The sequence below is a fragment of the Triplophysa rosa genome, linkage group LG15 (genome assembly GCF_024868665.1).
Source record: "Triplophysa rosa linkage group LG15, Trosa_1v2, whole genome shotgun sequence".
Classification (NCBI taxonomy): Eukaryota; Metazoa; Chordata; class Actinopteri; order Cypriniformes; family Nemacheilidae; genus Triplophysa; species Triplophysa rosa.
In genome coordinates, this window is record NC_079904.1 from 11020091 (window position 1) to 11034281 (window position 14191).

Here is a 14191-nt window from a genome sequence, read left to right on the forward strand (position 1 = left end):
GGACGCCATCTTGAAAATTATACATTTCTAGTGGTCAAACTTTGGTAAACTTTTAGTATGTTATTAAGGACACCTAATACTACAAAAAACAGCTGAGAAACCTTTTGTTATTTTTTTAGGGTTAGGTGGTTTTTTTCATATATGCAGCCGCCTAATGGTGTCTGCGGTGTTGAACACGCACCGCACGTTTGTCTGTTTACTTCCATTACAGCAATCGCAAGTTTGCATTACGTTAGCTTAAATACTCTGATGCGCAAAACCTCTTCAAGGAGCATGTTTTACTGGCATGTTGATGAACAGTAGCTAAACCAAGAACTGCTGTGAGCTGCCAGTGTTAATCTTTACATTTATTCTATACACCAGGAATTTGTACAAGTTGATTTTTGCTTAAAGCTAATAAAAGAAGTCAAATAAAATGAAGATAAGTGCAATAAAATAGTTTTTTTTCTTCTTAACTTTTTTGTTCCTGTCACATAAGCAAAGAATAATGAAAAAACCCTTTAATGTGCCAAGCCATCAGAACCGAACCGAAAACCGTGGGTAAAACCGAGGTACGTATTGAACCGTGGGTCAAATGTATTGTTGCATCCCTAGTAAGGGCACAGCGCAAACAATTTATGAAGAAAAAATAATGGAACATTCAGGTGCAGTTCGCCTTATGAACAGCAGGGGGCGTCCAAATGACAAAAATCGTGTAGTATAGGTAGTATAGTACATTTTTTTTGCTGGGTACCTGTCGATGGAATTTAAAAAATTGGGAAACTCGGTGTCAAGTCTAAGCATGGCATGCCTACCTCTGTCATCATTTACTCACCATCATGTCATGTCAAACCTGTATGACTTTTTCTTCCCCACAACACAAAAGAAGATATTTTGAAGAATGTTGTTAACTGGCAACCATTCACTTGCATTGGTTTTGTGTCCATCCATACTATAGAAGTGAATGGGTGCCGGCGTTGTTGGATTACCAAATTATTTCAAAATATCTACTTTTGTGCTCTGCGGAAGAAAGTCATACAGGTTTGAAATGACAAGAGGGCGAGTAAATGATGACAGAGGCCGCTTCTCAATTCCAAGAACGCAAAGAACGGACTTGTGTTCTTGTGGAGACTGGTCTTGCGAGGCAGCCTCAGAAGAACGAACTTGGATGGACGCGCCGCAGTGACATTTGGGATTTCAAGCGGATTTCGTAGGCACGCAAGGCTACATACGATGCATCCTTGATATCGAAAACACATCCGGGTACTTCCATGTGTTCTCTGTTCTTGTGTTCTTGAGTATTGGAAGCGGACTTTGACGGTTATTGATGACGTAGAGCGAGGACACAAGACCATAGAAAAACGCATATTGAGAAACGGACAGAATTCTCTTTTTTTTTGGTGAACTATAGCTTCATGTTATTCATGTTAAATGAAAAGTGTTATTAAATTAACCAGGTTTTATAGACTACTTTGGTAAACGTAAACAACGCTGGTACAGAAAAACTTCCTGTTTCAGTTTTTTAACACATATGTCTGAATACAACCAACAGAACATTTATAACTGAATCAAAACGTTAAACGAATATCTTATCTTATATCTTATATATGTAATATAAAAAAAATGAAACTGGAAGTGCTGCTGGACCAGTGTTCACAACTTGCAAAATTGTCTATACTATTATAGAATTCTAACCATAAATGAATAATTAAGCATTTATGCTCTTTTGGATGAGCAGTTGCCATAGCAACGTAAATGAATAATCAAAATACTGTAATTGTGCATCTTTTAGTTGATTTAAATTATGCTGAAATTGTTGCATCCATTTGTGGTTTGTGGGGGAACACAGAGACATTTGTTTGGATTTGAGCTTGGATACGGTAAGTAGAGACAGACTGTTCAACTGCGGTGGCAGGCAAATATAAGGGACCTGTTTTCACATACAGGCAAATCGACATGTATTACATGCACAAACTGAGACGATACATCACAGATGCAGTGACACACACACACAGAGTCACTTACACACGAAGACTGTGGTCTTTCTTGATTAGTTTTCATTCTTTCCTTCACCATTCTGGTTTTCTGTGAATAAATGCACTCGTCAGCAATCAGTGTGTGTGTGTGTGTGTGTATATCCCGGTGGGGACCTAAACCTGAATACACACCAACACATGGGGACTCGTGTCACCGTGGGGACCAAAATTGAGGTCCCCAGGGGCAAAAAAGCTAATAAATTGTACAGAACAATATTTTTTACAAATCTAAAAATGCAAGAAGTGTTCTATGATCTTTAGGTTTAGGGATAGGGTTAGGGATAGGGGATAGAATATACAGTTTGTACAGTATAAAAACATTACGCCTATGGACTGTCCCCACGGGGATAGTCAACCAAAGCCTGTGCGTGTGTGTGCGCGTGTGTGTGCGTGCGTGCGTGTGTGTGCGTGTGTGTGCGTGTGTGTGTCTATTCATCTATTTTCATATAATTCGTCTCTACATAGCGGGTGAGGGTGATGATGATGATTGCAATGGAAGTTTTTCCAAATTAACCCGCATTTCTGAGATGTTTCGCACATGTGGTTTAATTAAATGGAAGAGATGATGAAGGAATAGAAAGTTTATAGGCAGAAAGTGATTGAATGAGATGGTGGCTTACAAGGTGGACCTGTTTGTGTGTGTGTATGGGCAGACTGGTTGGAATGTCGTGTCCATCTAAGTTTCCTGTCTGTGAGCGCAATCTGCGGGAAACAGGCAACGTTTCCCAACAGTCTCAGCATAATAATAAGCTGCTTTTATCACAGTGGGTTATGAATCCATGCAGTTAGCAGGGATTGTGTGTCACACACACACACACACACACACACGCACACGAAGAGGCTCCTTTTAGCCAGAATGTATGAGAATCGAACCTGGGACGCCAATTGAGCTACAGGAACACAAACAAATAGTTTGGATGTACATGCACAGTGACCAATGTTAAATAGTAAATCGAAGAGTTTGGTTCCAAAATGAGTTTTTCAAAAATCATGTTTTTATTGTGCATTCCAATTAATATCAATCAAACTGCAGTTGGTTTGTTTTGATTTAAGCCACAATAACTCAAAAAATACAACTGACACAATAAAAACATGATGAGATAATAAAAAACATGATTTTTGAATTTTTAAAAAAATGGAGTTATCTCAATTTGGAACGAAACTTCAAATATTTTGGGATGTTTAAGGTCCTACTTTGGTTTATGGAGTGTCCAACAACAAGTTTACGTACACACACGGTGTAAAAACACTTAAAATTTCGTATAATTGGCAGTTATTATTACATTGACTGACTCTCAAATGATTCGTTCGGCGATTCATCTGTCTAATCCCCTCCTTTCTGTCAGCCTACTCTGATCCAATAGGCCCTTTTCACAATGACGTCACTTAACTTCCGCCTTTTCGCAAAGCAGTGTATCATAACATCTGTCTTGCAACAAACAAGAAGAAGAAGAACTTCCGTTTTGCCGTCGTGCTGGAATTTAACAACAGTGGGAAAAAAAACTGACAGAACACGTATTCAAGTACTTATCCTAGCACCTTCGCTAACACAATCAAACATGTACTGTTCCATGAAGAATTGGTATCCTTTCTCTAGCTTTGATCTTGTCGTTAGCGAAAATTTGTCTGCAAGACGTTGTACATCTTCTAGCCGTATTTGTGGCAGATGTGCAAGGGACTTGGTAAACTCCATTCTGAGGCGCTTGCGGTAGTAACAACTTCTTCTTCTTGAGTTTTACTGGCGATACACTGCTTTGCGGCAGAACGGAAGATACGTGACGTCATGTGAAAAGGGCGTATTGGTCAGATGGTCTAGTCTGCTGTGATTGGTTTACCGCGTGCAGTGTCACAAATGGAACGTAGACGGGCATTACACGGAGTGACGCAAATCTGACCCGGGGCCAGAACTGAAATTAGAATGACAGACGACTCGTTAGCGCGATTCATAGTCGACTCCTTTTTTCTCAAGCCAATAACTTTGTTATTCGTTCACTTTTGGCTTTTCAACTTGGCAGACTACTAACATTACACACTTCATGAATTGTAATTTTAAGGACATTCACATTTCGCATCTAAAATCGAGCGGAAAACCCGAGCCACGCCTCTTTCTCTAGTCAAATGACCCGTGGTGTGCACGCGGCACTCTGAAAAGTTGAACTATTTCCATCTCGATGCGGCGCCGACGCACCTAGAAAAATGTGCGCGCTTGCCGCGTGTCTACATTTAAAATAACGAACTTGCGCACGCAAAAGAGGCGAAATGTGAATCGTCCCTAAAAGAGTAGTTCACCCCAAAATGAAAATTCTGTCATGATATTCTTCTACTTCTGCTAAACACAAAAGATATTTTGAAGAACGTTGGTAACAGAAAATAGAAGTAAATGGGGTCCAATGTATTTTGGTTACCAACATTATTTTAAATGGCTTCTTTTGTGTTTTGCTGAAGAAAGAAATTCATACAGGTTTAAAATGACAAGAAGCTGAGTAAATGATGACAGAATTTTCATTTTGACGGAAACTACTCCTTTAAGATCATATCTGCTATTAGAAACATTTTGTTTTCACTTATAGGGATAGTTCACCCAAAAAATAAAAACAATCAGTCATCATTTATTCACCCTCAAGTTGTTTAAAACAATGTATATGACTCTTTCTTCTGAGGAACACAAAAGATATTTTAAGAAATGTCTTGGTGGTTTTGTGTCCATACGATGGAAGTCAATGGGGGGCCAAGAGATAAAAGAGATTTCATTTTTGAGTGAACTATCCCTTACACATTGTGTGTGTGTGTAAGCATATACGTCCACGACATATAGATCCACATAATTATACACATACAGGCTCACAGCACTACTTGAGCTCTTTTCTCATTTTTTCCCAAAGGGCTTTTGGGACTGTGCCTATATCACCCCAGCAGGAAGTGGGGGGCGGAATGCCATGGCTGGGGCGGAATGTTCCAGAGTTCTAGAATGTGCGGTCGGGAAGTATGAGAGGGTAAAAGGGAGAACGAGAAAGAGAGGAGAATAAAAATGAGAGAGACTCTGCAAACCTTGAACTTTGTTTACGTTGTGTGCGAGTAGTGTCGCTTTCTGACGGTCAGGTGGATTCGGTGGCTTAAACAGATCCAGCAGTCATTCACTAACTGACACTGTGGCCTTGTTTGCTTGTTTTAGACTCTATTGTGTGTGTATAAGATGCACCCAGATGGGTGTGACCCTTACGGTGTGTGATATAACGTGTAGGCCTTCCTTAACTATTTGTCAATCTGTTTCAGTGAGGAGAAACCGGATTTGTGTGTGGATTTGTGTAATGTAGGCGTGTATTCGCTGTGGTCTGGCTCGCATGTGAAATTCAGAAAGAAATGGTCATTGTGTTGCGTACTCTCTTGGGAAATGCTTGCTGTAAATGTGTGTGGGTCCTAAAGACTCCAAATAATTCTCCCTCTGTGTGGTTTCAGGATGGTTCCTACCTGGCTGAGCTTCTGCTGGCTAAAGGTTATGAGGTGGGTGATCCAAAATAACCCTGCATAACATCCAACAAACTCGTAGGAAATCATTTTCACGTTGACCCAGTACAGTTTTCGAAACTGTCATACACCAAAATATGAAAACATTTTTTAAGTATTTTAAAGTCATTCTTTCGCAAGAATCAAATGTATTGGATTTATAATAATGGAATAGTTCAATCAAAAATGTAAATTATTTCATCATTTACATTTACTCATTGTCATGTCATGTCAAACCTGTATGACTTTCTTCCTTCTGCACAACACAAAAGAAGATATTTTAAAGAGTGTTGGTAACCAAACCACATTGATCCCTGTTGAGTTCCGTTGTATGGACACCAAACCACTGAGACTTAAAATATCTTCTTTTGTGTTCCACAGAAGAAAAAGTCATAAACTGGTTTTGAATGACATGAGAGTGAATAAATAATGACAGAATTTTTATTTTTGGCTATCCCTTTAAGCCTTTTCATACAAATTTTGGGCTGTGTATATTTCTGCAAGACTTTATCGGTTTTCATGTTATTATTATGAATCTGTGTTTTTCCTGATTCTTCCTGGACAGGTTCATGGTATCCTACGCCGGTCCAGTTCTTTTAACACAGGCCGAATCGAGCACCTCTACCATAACCCTCAAACCCACACAGAAGGAAGTGAGTTTTACATCCAAACATCTGACTTTAATAATCACGTTTATGACAACTGTAAACACATGAATGGTCTCTAACCAATTACAAATATCACTAGGGATTGGATCCTCTAAAAGTTGTAAGTTGTTTATTCAGTATTTTTTAATGAGGCATTTTCTTTTATAATTGCAGTCTAAATCTAAGTCTGTATCTGGTTTTTAAAGGTAAAAAATCTAGAATAATCTAGAACGAAATATAAAGTTTTGCACAAAAATCCAGAAACAGACTTTTTTTTCTTTTAGTAGAGCTGGTGATGGGTGGCTGTCATAGTTCTATCATTCAATCATTTTATAAATGTTTTCATAGGATCATGACCTTTATATATTCTGTGTTCAACGCACTGATGCGTCGGTTGATTTCGCTAAGGTGATGTTTGTCTTTTAAAGGAATAGCTCATTTAAAAACTAAAGTCTCTCACTGTTTACTCACGCTTATGTTTTTCTGAACCCATTTGACTTTCTTTCTTTAGTGGAACACACGTTTTCCATATCATTACCTATACTAAAAGTAAATAAGGATGGTGACCATCAAGCTCTAAAATTACAAAAAGCACCCTGAAATGAACAGAAATGATCTATACAATGTATACAGCATATTCTAACCGCGTCTGCCCCAGACTCAAATTCAAAATATAATTTGTTTGAAATCTACTCTAGTCTTTAGATTTAAGGATTTAAGTCAATTATTTTCACTGAATCATCAGACTTATTCATAAATCACATTATGATTTCCCATGTTCAACTTGCTTTATGATCTGGTCATGGCTCACAAGAAATATTGTAACTGACGACAATGTTGGTCTGTTCTTAACCCCGTTACTATCATATTTATTGTATGACATCAGAAGATGTGTCATATACCTCATTTGGGGCATTTATGATACACAATGCAATTTTGAAACCTCAGTCTATTCTCTTTTATTATGTAGACGAGTGACTGGAGCATTCTGCTAAAATCCCCCATTTGTGTTCCAGAGAATAAAGAAAGTCTTACGGTTTGGAATGACGTGAGGATAAATAAACAATAACAGAATTCTCATTTTTTAATTGGCTGTGCCTTTAAACCTAAGTGTGTGTGTGTGTGTGTGTGTGTGTGTGTGTGTGTGAGCTTGTAAGAGAGAGGGAGAGCAAGTTTGTCTAAGCAGGTCTGGAGGATCAACTCTTTCTAAACTTTTTCACCAGACTTGACGTATAGTCATATAAACATTTTTAAATGTGAAGTTAAAAAAGAGATTAAGTAAATATTCCTTAATTTGTACCTGTGCTTTTTCCCTCACATACACATGTGACTCATAGACATGAAGTTGCACTATGGTGATTTGACTGACAGCACATGCTTGGTGAAGATTATCAATGAAGTCAAACCCACTGAAATATATAACCTGGGAGCACAGAGTCATGTCAAGGTAAAACATTTTCTTTCTCTCTGCGTTTCATTCCGTCTGTCTCACGAATCAATTCTTGCCATAATCCTCCCATTTAAAGGTCCAGTGTATCTTTTTTTGGAGGATCTATTGACAGAAATACAATATAATATACATAACTATGTCTTTAGAGGTGTATAAAGAACTTACATAATGAAGCGTTATGTTTTTATTACCTTAGAATGAGCTATTTCTATCTACATACACCCCTTGCCAGTCCCCTTGCATGGAATTCACCATGTTGTTTCTACAGTAGCACACACAAATTTGCAAATATCTTATCTCCTTTGGCACAGAATTGAAAACGTGACAAGACGACATCTCAATCCTGTGTCAGCCACTGTAGTGCTTCGAAGGGGAGGGGTGGAGTGAGCTGTTACTTGCAATTCGCAACCTCACCACTAGATGCAGCTAAATTTCATACACTGCACCTTTAATCAAATGCAACAGTTTAGGTGCAAATTATTTAAGTGTGTTTTGCACTGAAATTGGTTCTGCTTGTGTATTATAAATAAGATAAGGCCCAATGGGTTTTTATGCTAAGAAAATTATATGGACCATACTCTTCTGCTAAACTTAACCTTCATAGACATTATTAGATTTGAAGTAAAACATTATCTGGAGCCTTTCAAATAGTCACAACTGGTTTTGCTTTTATTCGTGAGGACATTTTTAAATATGTGTCCCTCACAAGTGTAGCCAAATTTGTGTACACACACACAGTTTCAAAGTGACTTTGGTTTATTTCTCAGTGTCTGTGAGGTGAGCAAATGACCCCAGCCAGTAATAGTTCGGAAAGGAAAAAACTGTTAACCAAATACAGAAGACTGTTGAGTCCTTTCACTCTCTGTTCCTTTACACACACCCTTAATGTCCAGTCATCTGGGATGAGGTCAGGGGGATGTTAGTCAGAGAGCTGGCCATCAGATGCTCTGTGTGAACTTCTGTGTGGGTGCTCCACAGGGTAATTTATGGGAAGCAAGCTGAAACGCAGGTTAAAGTGGGGGAGAGAAAGATGATGAAACGAGATCAAAAACTGAAAAAGACAGATATACTGCCGGGGGAGGGAAATGAGGCATTGATATTGATGCTGCTTCATTCAGTTACTCATGATGCTCTTATGCCCAGTCACAGGAAACATTTGAGACTGACCAATGAAATGTGCTCAACTGGGTATTAAAGCCTTTTCAACCACACAGAAAACAACAGTTACAATAGTAAGATGAGTTTCTGCAGAAAAAGTATGTGGACTAGCAGTTGAAAGCAATGTGGGGTATTTCCCAGAGGCGTTGCTAGACCTAAACCTCTACTGGGGCACAGGCCGCCATTACTTTTTCTATCACTTTTTTCTTTAAAACCTGCTGTGCGCAAGAAGTATGCAACACAATGCACTGAACAAACTTCCCTTGCTTAAACCACTATTCCTGCATTGCAACTATACTGGGGAAGGTAAACATTTATGTATTTAAAATATTCATCTTCAACATACTTAACATAAACTTTATTAACATGTTTGCATGCACTGTATTACAATTACAAAAAAAACAATATTTTCTGGTTTCACAGCCAAGTCCAAACAAAGTTGGTTCATTTTTTGAACCAACTACTGCATTAAACTGTACTGCTTATAGCACATAGTTATCTCAGCCATAGGTACTGGCAACGTTTTATGTATTGTCCTAAACTAGAGCTATACATTAAATATTCATTTCATTTCTGAAAGTACAGAACACAAATGTTTTTCTAAGCAACAATGCAGTTTTACAAACTTGACAAAGGTTTTCCTGAGACATTTTCCTCTAATGTCTGAGACCTGACTGGCTGGGCATGTACAGTAGTTTGTTTATCAAGTCTTACATCCCTCAAAATCATCATCTCTCCTTTCTGTTATGTTTGAACAGATTCTGGTGTCCATCTACAGGGGCTATTAACGATCGAGTCAGAATAAGATGATCGATATTATTTAGAAATGTACTTTAGTTTCGTCATGTTTTCATAGCCTACCTCAGTTGCGTGTCGTCACCCACTGCGCAGCTGCGTGCTATAGTTTTTGCAAGGAAACACACAGACGTGCGCAGACACAGATTACTGCGCGAAAGTATGGCACAGTTTGTATTTTCGGACCAGTTAAAATGCGCAACTGCTTCGCTTTTACAAGCATGAATTAGGTTACGACGTTGCATATAGATCTGCCGCTATTTTCAATGTAAATTGAACAAATAAACAAAATTGTTAAAACTTGAAATTTATACTGGGGCACAGCAGATTTATACTGGGGCACGTGCCCCAGTAAAAGGGGTCTAGCGACGCCCCTGGTATTTCCAACATTAATTTTCCACACATTGACCTACATTATTAATCCCATAATATTATAGGGCAGCACTCAAAAAAATGATACTTTAACTTAATTCAATTATGGACAGTGATTCCACATAACAGAAATAAGTTATCTCTACTCGAATACTTAATGTATGATAAACTTTATGTATCTCAACTCAAATGGATTAAGTAAATTGTTTCAAAATAATTGTGTTGTGTTAACTTGATTTATTTAAGTAAATTGAACAAGCATCAAATGTTTTTTTTGGATCTACTTGATTGAAACATATTATTTAAAAATGTAAACATTTAGTTAAGCCAAAGCATAACTGTTTTAAGTCCGTTTAACAAAATGCAATTGTGTTTGAACATAAAACCTAATACAGTGGTGTTGAAACAAAATGAATCGTTTAAATAAAGTGAACAGTATCGTAAAATCATAATTTTTTTAGTGAGGGCTTGATTTTATTTGTCAGGATTTGTTTGGATTTCAATAAATCCAATGATTATTGGATTTACTATGACAGAATCTATAGAATATAGAGTACTGTACTTTCAATTTGTGCTCAAAAAGCCATTTTAGAGAATAGTAACGTTATTCATATTTGATGTGATATTATGGAAACGTTTTTTGAACTGCACGAAGTGATAAGTTGTCAATAACAATATTTATTTAGAAAGTAAAGAACACTTTCCAAAGGTTGTATTTTGCATACTTATCAACTCAACAGTTCTACAGCTTTTGTAAATCTTAGTTGATGTTCAATTCAGCATCTACTAATACATTTTCAAAATCAAAGTTGTATCTGTTATCATTAGTTAATGGACCATGAACGAACATGGACAATTGTATTGACATTAACTAACATTAACAAATAGTGATAAACTAAAGCAGGAGTTTTTCAGCATTTATGCTTTTAGTAATGTTGACAAATAGCCTACAACAATTCTTACCGACTTATTTTTTGAAAGTTGTGAATTATAAAAAAAATTATAATATGCATACTGTATTGCAAATAGTATTTGTTCAGTCTATTCTGTGTAGTTCTACAGTAAATTGACCATTTAGAGCAGTAGAATATTGGAGTAAATTGTATAAAATTATAAATATGCCTTGGTGGGTTTATACGTCAGTTGAACTGAAAGAGATGCCACAGCACCTGCAGGCCTGCTAAACACATACAGATAGACAGCAGCTGTGTTAAAATAGAACTAAATTATTCAGATGGAAACTCACTGAAAAACATTAAAGAAAAGGCATCAATCCTTTTAAATATACATAACTAGTTGTCCAATGAGGAAGCTTCATTTTTTTGCAATGACAGATATTAGAAACGTTCCCTGTGGTTCCTTGTAGATGCAAAAACATACGCGTAGATTGAGTAGTTCATATTTCAGAAACCATTGTCATACCAATGACAAACGTTGTCATACTACATTCTGAAAAAATAAACAAACTTGTTTTATTTACACCTTATACATAGTTTAAGCATAACTTGTAACTTGTATTAGCCTACTAGGGAGAGTTCATTAAGAATAAGTATTGTAGTCAGTGCCTGAAATAATGAATTGGAAGATCAGTGATACTTACTGATTGTAGTTTACTTTTTTTATTCAACACACTAGGCAAAAAGAGTGGCAGAGTTAACACACACAGACGCAAACAGGTTCTGTTACCAGTTATTACACATAGGGGGCAGCAGAGTGCTGTTTATTCATTCACGGTTTTCAATCTGCTGGTTTGTTTGTTTACAAGAAAGTTTCTTTGACAATGATTTGCCTTTTTCTTTATCCACATCAAAAGCTTGGTTTGAGTTATTCAAATATATGGAAAGTGAGAAATTATGTAAAAGGAAGGCAAGTGTCTGCAATAAGCTGTGATTTTGAAATCTGGATCACTTCAAGTTTAATGATGTCCACGAATGAAGAAATAATTGTTGGTTTGTTTTTGTAGTACAGTTTCACAGAGTTGTCCTGTTTCTTTTCTTTATAATTATTTTATAACCAAAGTGTAGTTTTTATCGAATTAGTTTACATTGGACCTCATTGGAGACATTAAGCCATCACAGCAGATCTAAATTACAGAATAAAAAATAAACAATAATGGAATAAAAAAATAATAGAATATAGATAGAACATACATTACAATAATCAAAACATTTTTTTATGAAAATACTTGCAGCATAAGAAGGTGGAGATATTATGCAAGTACAAAATAAGCCATTTGATAGTTATACTGTATGAAAATGAATACATTTAAATAGATGGTGGTGAAATAGTGTTTAAAAATGAAGTCATATCTTAAAGCAAAATAACTTATTTTTCTCTGTATATATTTTCTAAATATTTTCTCCAAAGATGTCTTAATTATTACGTGCAATAAAAAACGAACTGCTCAGTCACCTGTCAGGATATTTAAATCTAATTATTAATTTAACATATTTTTGATATTAAAATGCAAAACCTACAAGGGAACACCTGTTAGTCACACATAAATATGAAAATAAATGGCGATAACATCATCAAAAATCCCTAAATTATTCAGGTGGGATATACCAGCGTCGGTTGGTCCATGTGTCAACACCGAGAGAAAGGCGTGCATTTACATATGAATGTGAGTTATTTTGGGTGTCCTGCAGGACTTTGTCTTTAGTGTGTTGGTTGGTGATGACAGGAACGACACGAGAAGCTTGAACGCAGTAATGTTGGTTCAACGTCAGCTCGCAGCCACGGCTTTACAACAAAAAGAGGGCAGCGTACTTTACATGTTGATGTTTGTACAAACTTTAAACCTTGCGGTTATTTTTAGATTACTGCAAATAGAAAAGCTTCACCACAATTAGTCACGTTAGACCACATCAAACTAAGATCACATTCAATGGAGTAGAAGACACTGTCACTTAAAGCTGAGATTGAGAGGCAAATAAAACACGGGCACTCAAGTGAATTTTTAAGAAAAGCTAGAGACTGAAGTATCTTGTGGGACTAGTGAGGAAGAGAACTTGATTCATTACTCTGTGTTATCTCTTTTTTTTTTTTTACTTGAAATTGAAAAGCTGTAAAGATTTCTTTTTTTTAGTGCCATGGAACACATTTTGAGATGTTAACCGATCTTATTTTCTAAAACGGTGACAGTACCCACTTTGTTTATAATTTTTTATATATGTATATATTTGGATAATTTTTTGAGGCGTTTGTATAAGTAGAGCGTCTAAGTATCCATTTAAAGTCTTCTATCTCATTAATATGTGGAGATGACTGTAAGCAAACTGTTTGTTTTTTGCATTGTTTGAGAATCTTGACATAACAACATCGGCTCAACGTTGAAGTGCTTGAAAAACATACTCACTGCTCCAGGTCTACATCCCCTCCCGTCATCTTCGGTCTGAAAATGAGCGACGCCTGGTTGTTCCATCACAGCGAGGCACCAAATCGCTTGCAAAAACCTTTACTCATTCGGTTCCCCTGTGGTGGAATGAACTACCAGCCTCCACCCGAACTGCAGCATCCTTCACAAGTTTCAAAAAACAGCTCAAAACTTATCTGTTCCGCATTTGACTAACAAAAAAAAAAAAGATTGTTGTTCATTCTCTCCTTTGCTTCCTCCAGCTTTAATCCTCCTAGTAGCATGGCCTTGTAAACTAACGGTACTGTTTAGCGTGTTGACAAAATGTTTATATGCTCTCCTGCTTGTAAGTCGCTTTGGATAAAAGCGTCTGCCAAATGAATAAATGTAAATGTATTGTAAATGATATGATTTTTAGTTTGGTGTCTCCAGTACCACAAAATGGCACTTTACAGCTTTAAAAAGATTTCCAATTTTATTATTGCACAAAACACAAAGTTAAGCATTTAGCCTAGTATTATTCTGTGTTGACCTTACTGTTACCTGTGAGCAATTAATGTTTCTTTTTGACTCCGTCTTAGAAGTGCAGGTACGTCTCAGGACAGGGAGAAGTTTATTTACTCGGCTCAGATGTGCTGTTTGCTCACAGTTTAGGCCGGGTGTGATTGGCGTAAACTTTGTGTTTGTGTTTGGATTAGCGCATAGCTAGGTAATATTGGACGGGGAAAGTCAAAGTGTGTCATGTTTTATGTTCACTTGTGAGTGTGTTTGAAGAGTACGTGTAAGTATACAAATATGTTTTGTCCCCGTAAGACTTCAACATTGTATGCATGTATGTAAACGGATAAAAGCAGGCAAACAGCATTTAGATTGCAGAAGTCATTGACACGGTGAA

At 36.9% G+C, this 14191-nt stretch overlaps 1 protein-coding gene across 2 annotated transcripts in view; it reads left to right on the plus strand.

The window, feature by feature from the left end:
- Window positions 1-14191, plus strand: part of gmds (GDP-mannose 4,6-dehydratase) — a 63058-nt gene that overhangs the window by 2703 nt on the left and 46164 nt on the right. Inside the window, exons 2-5 of one of the 2 annotated variants that reach the window (XM_057352709.1) lie at window positions 5472-5516; window positions 6085-6172; window positions 6267-6287; window positions 7504-7613. In XM_057352709.1, coding sequence (XP_057208692.1) covers window positions 5472-5516; window positions 6085-6172; window positions 6267-6287; window positions 7504-7613 — 264 coding nt within the window. The remainder of the gene's footprint in view (window positions 1-5471; window positions 5517-6084; window positions 6173-6266; window positions 6288-7503; window positions 7614-14191) is intronic. The other variant, XM_057352710.1, reaches the window with a different exon arrangement.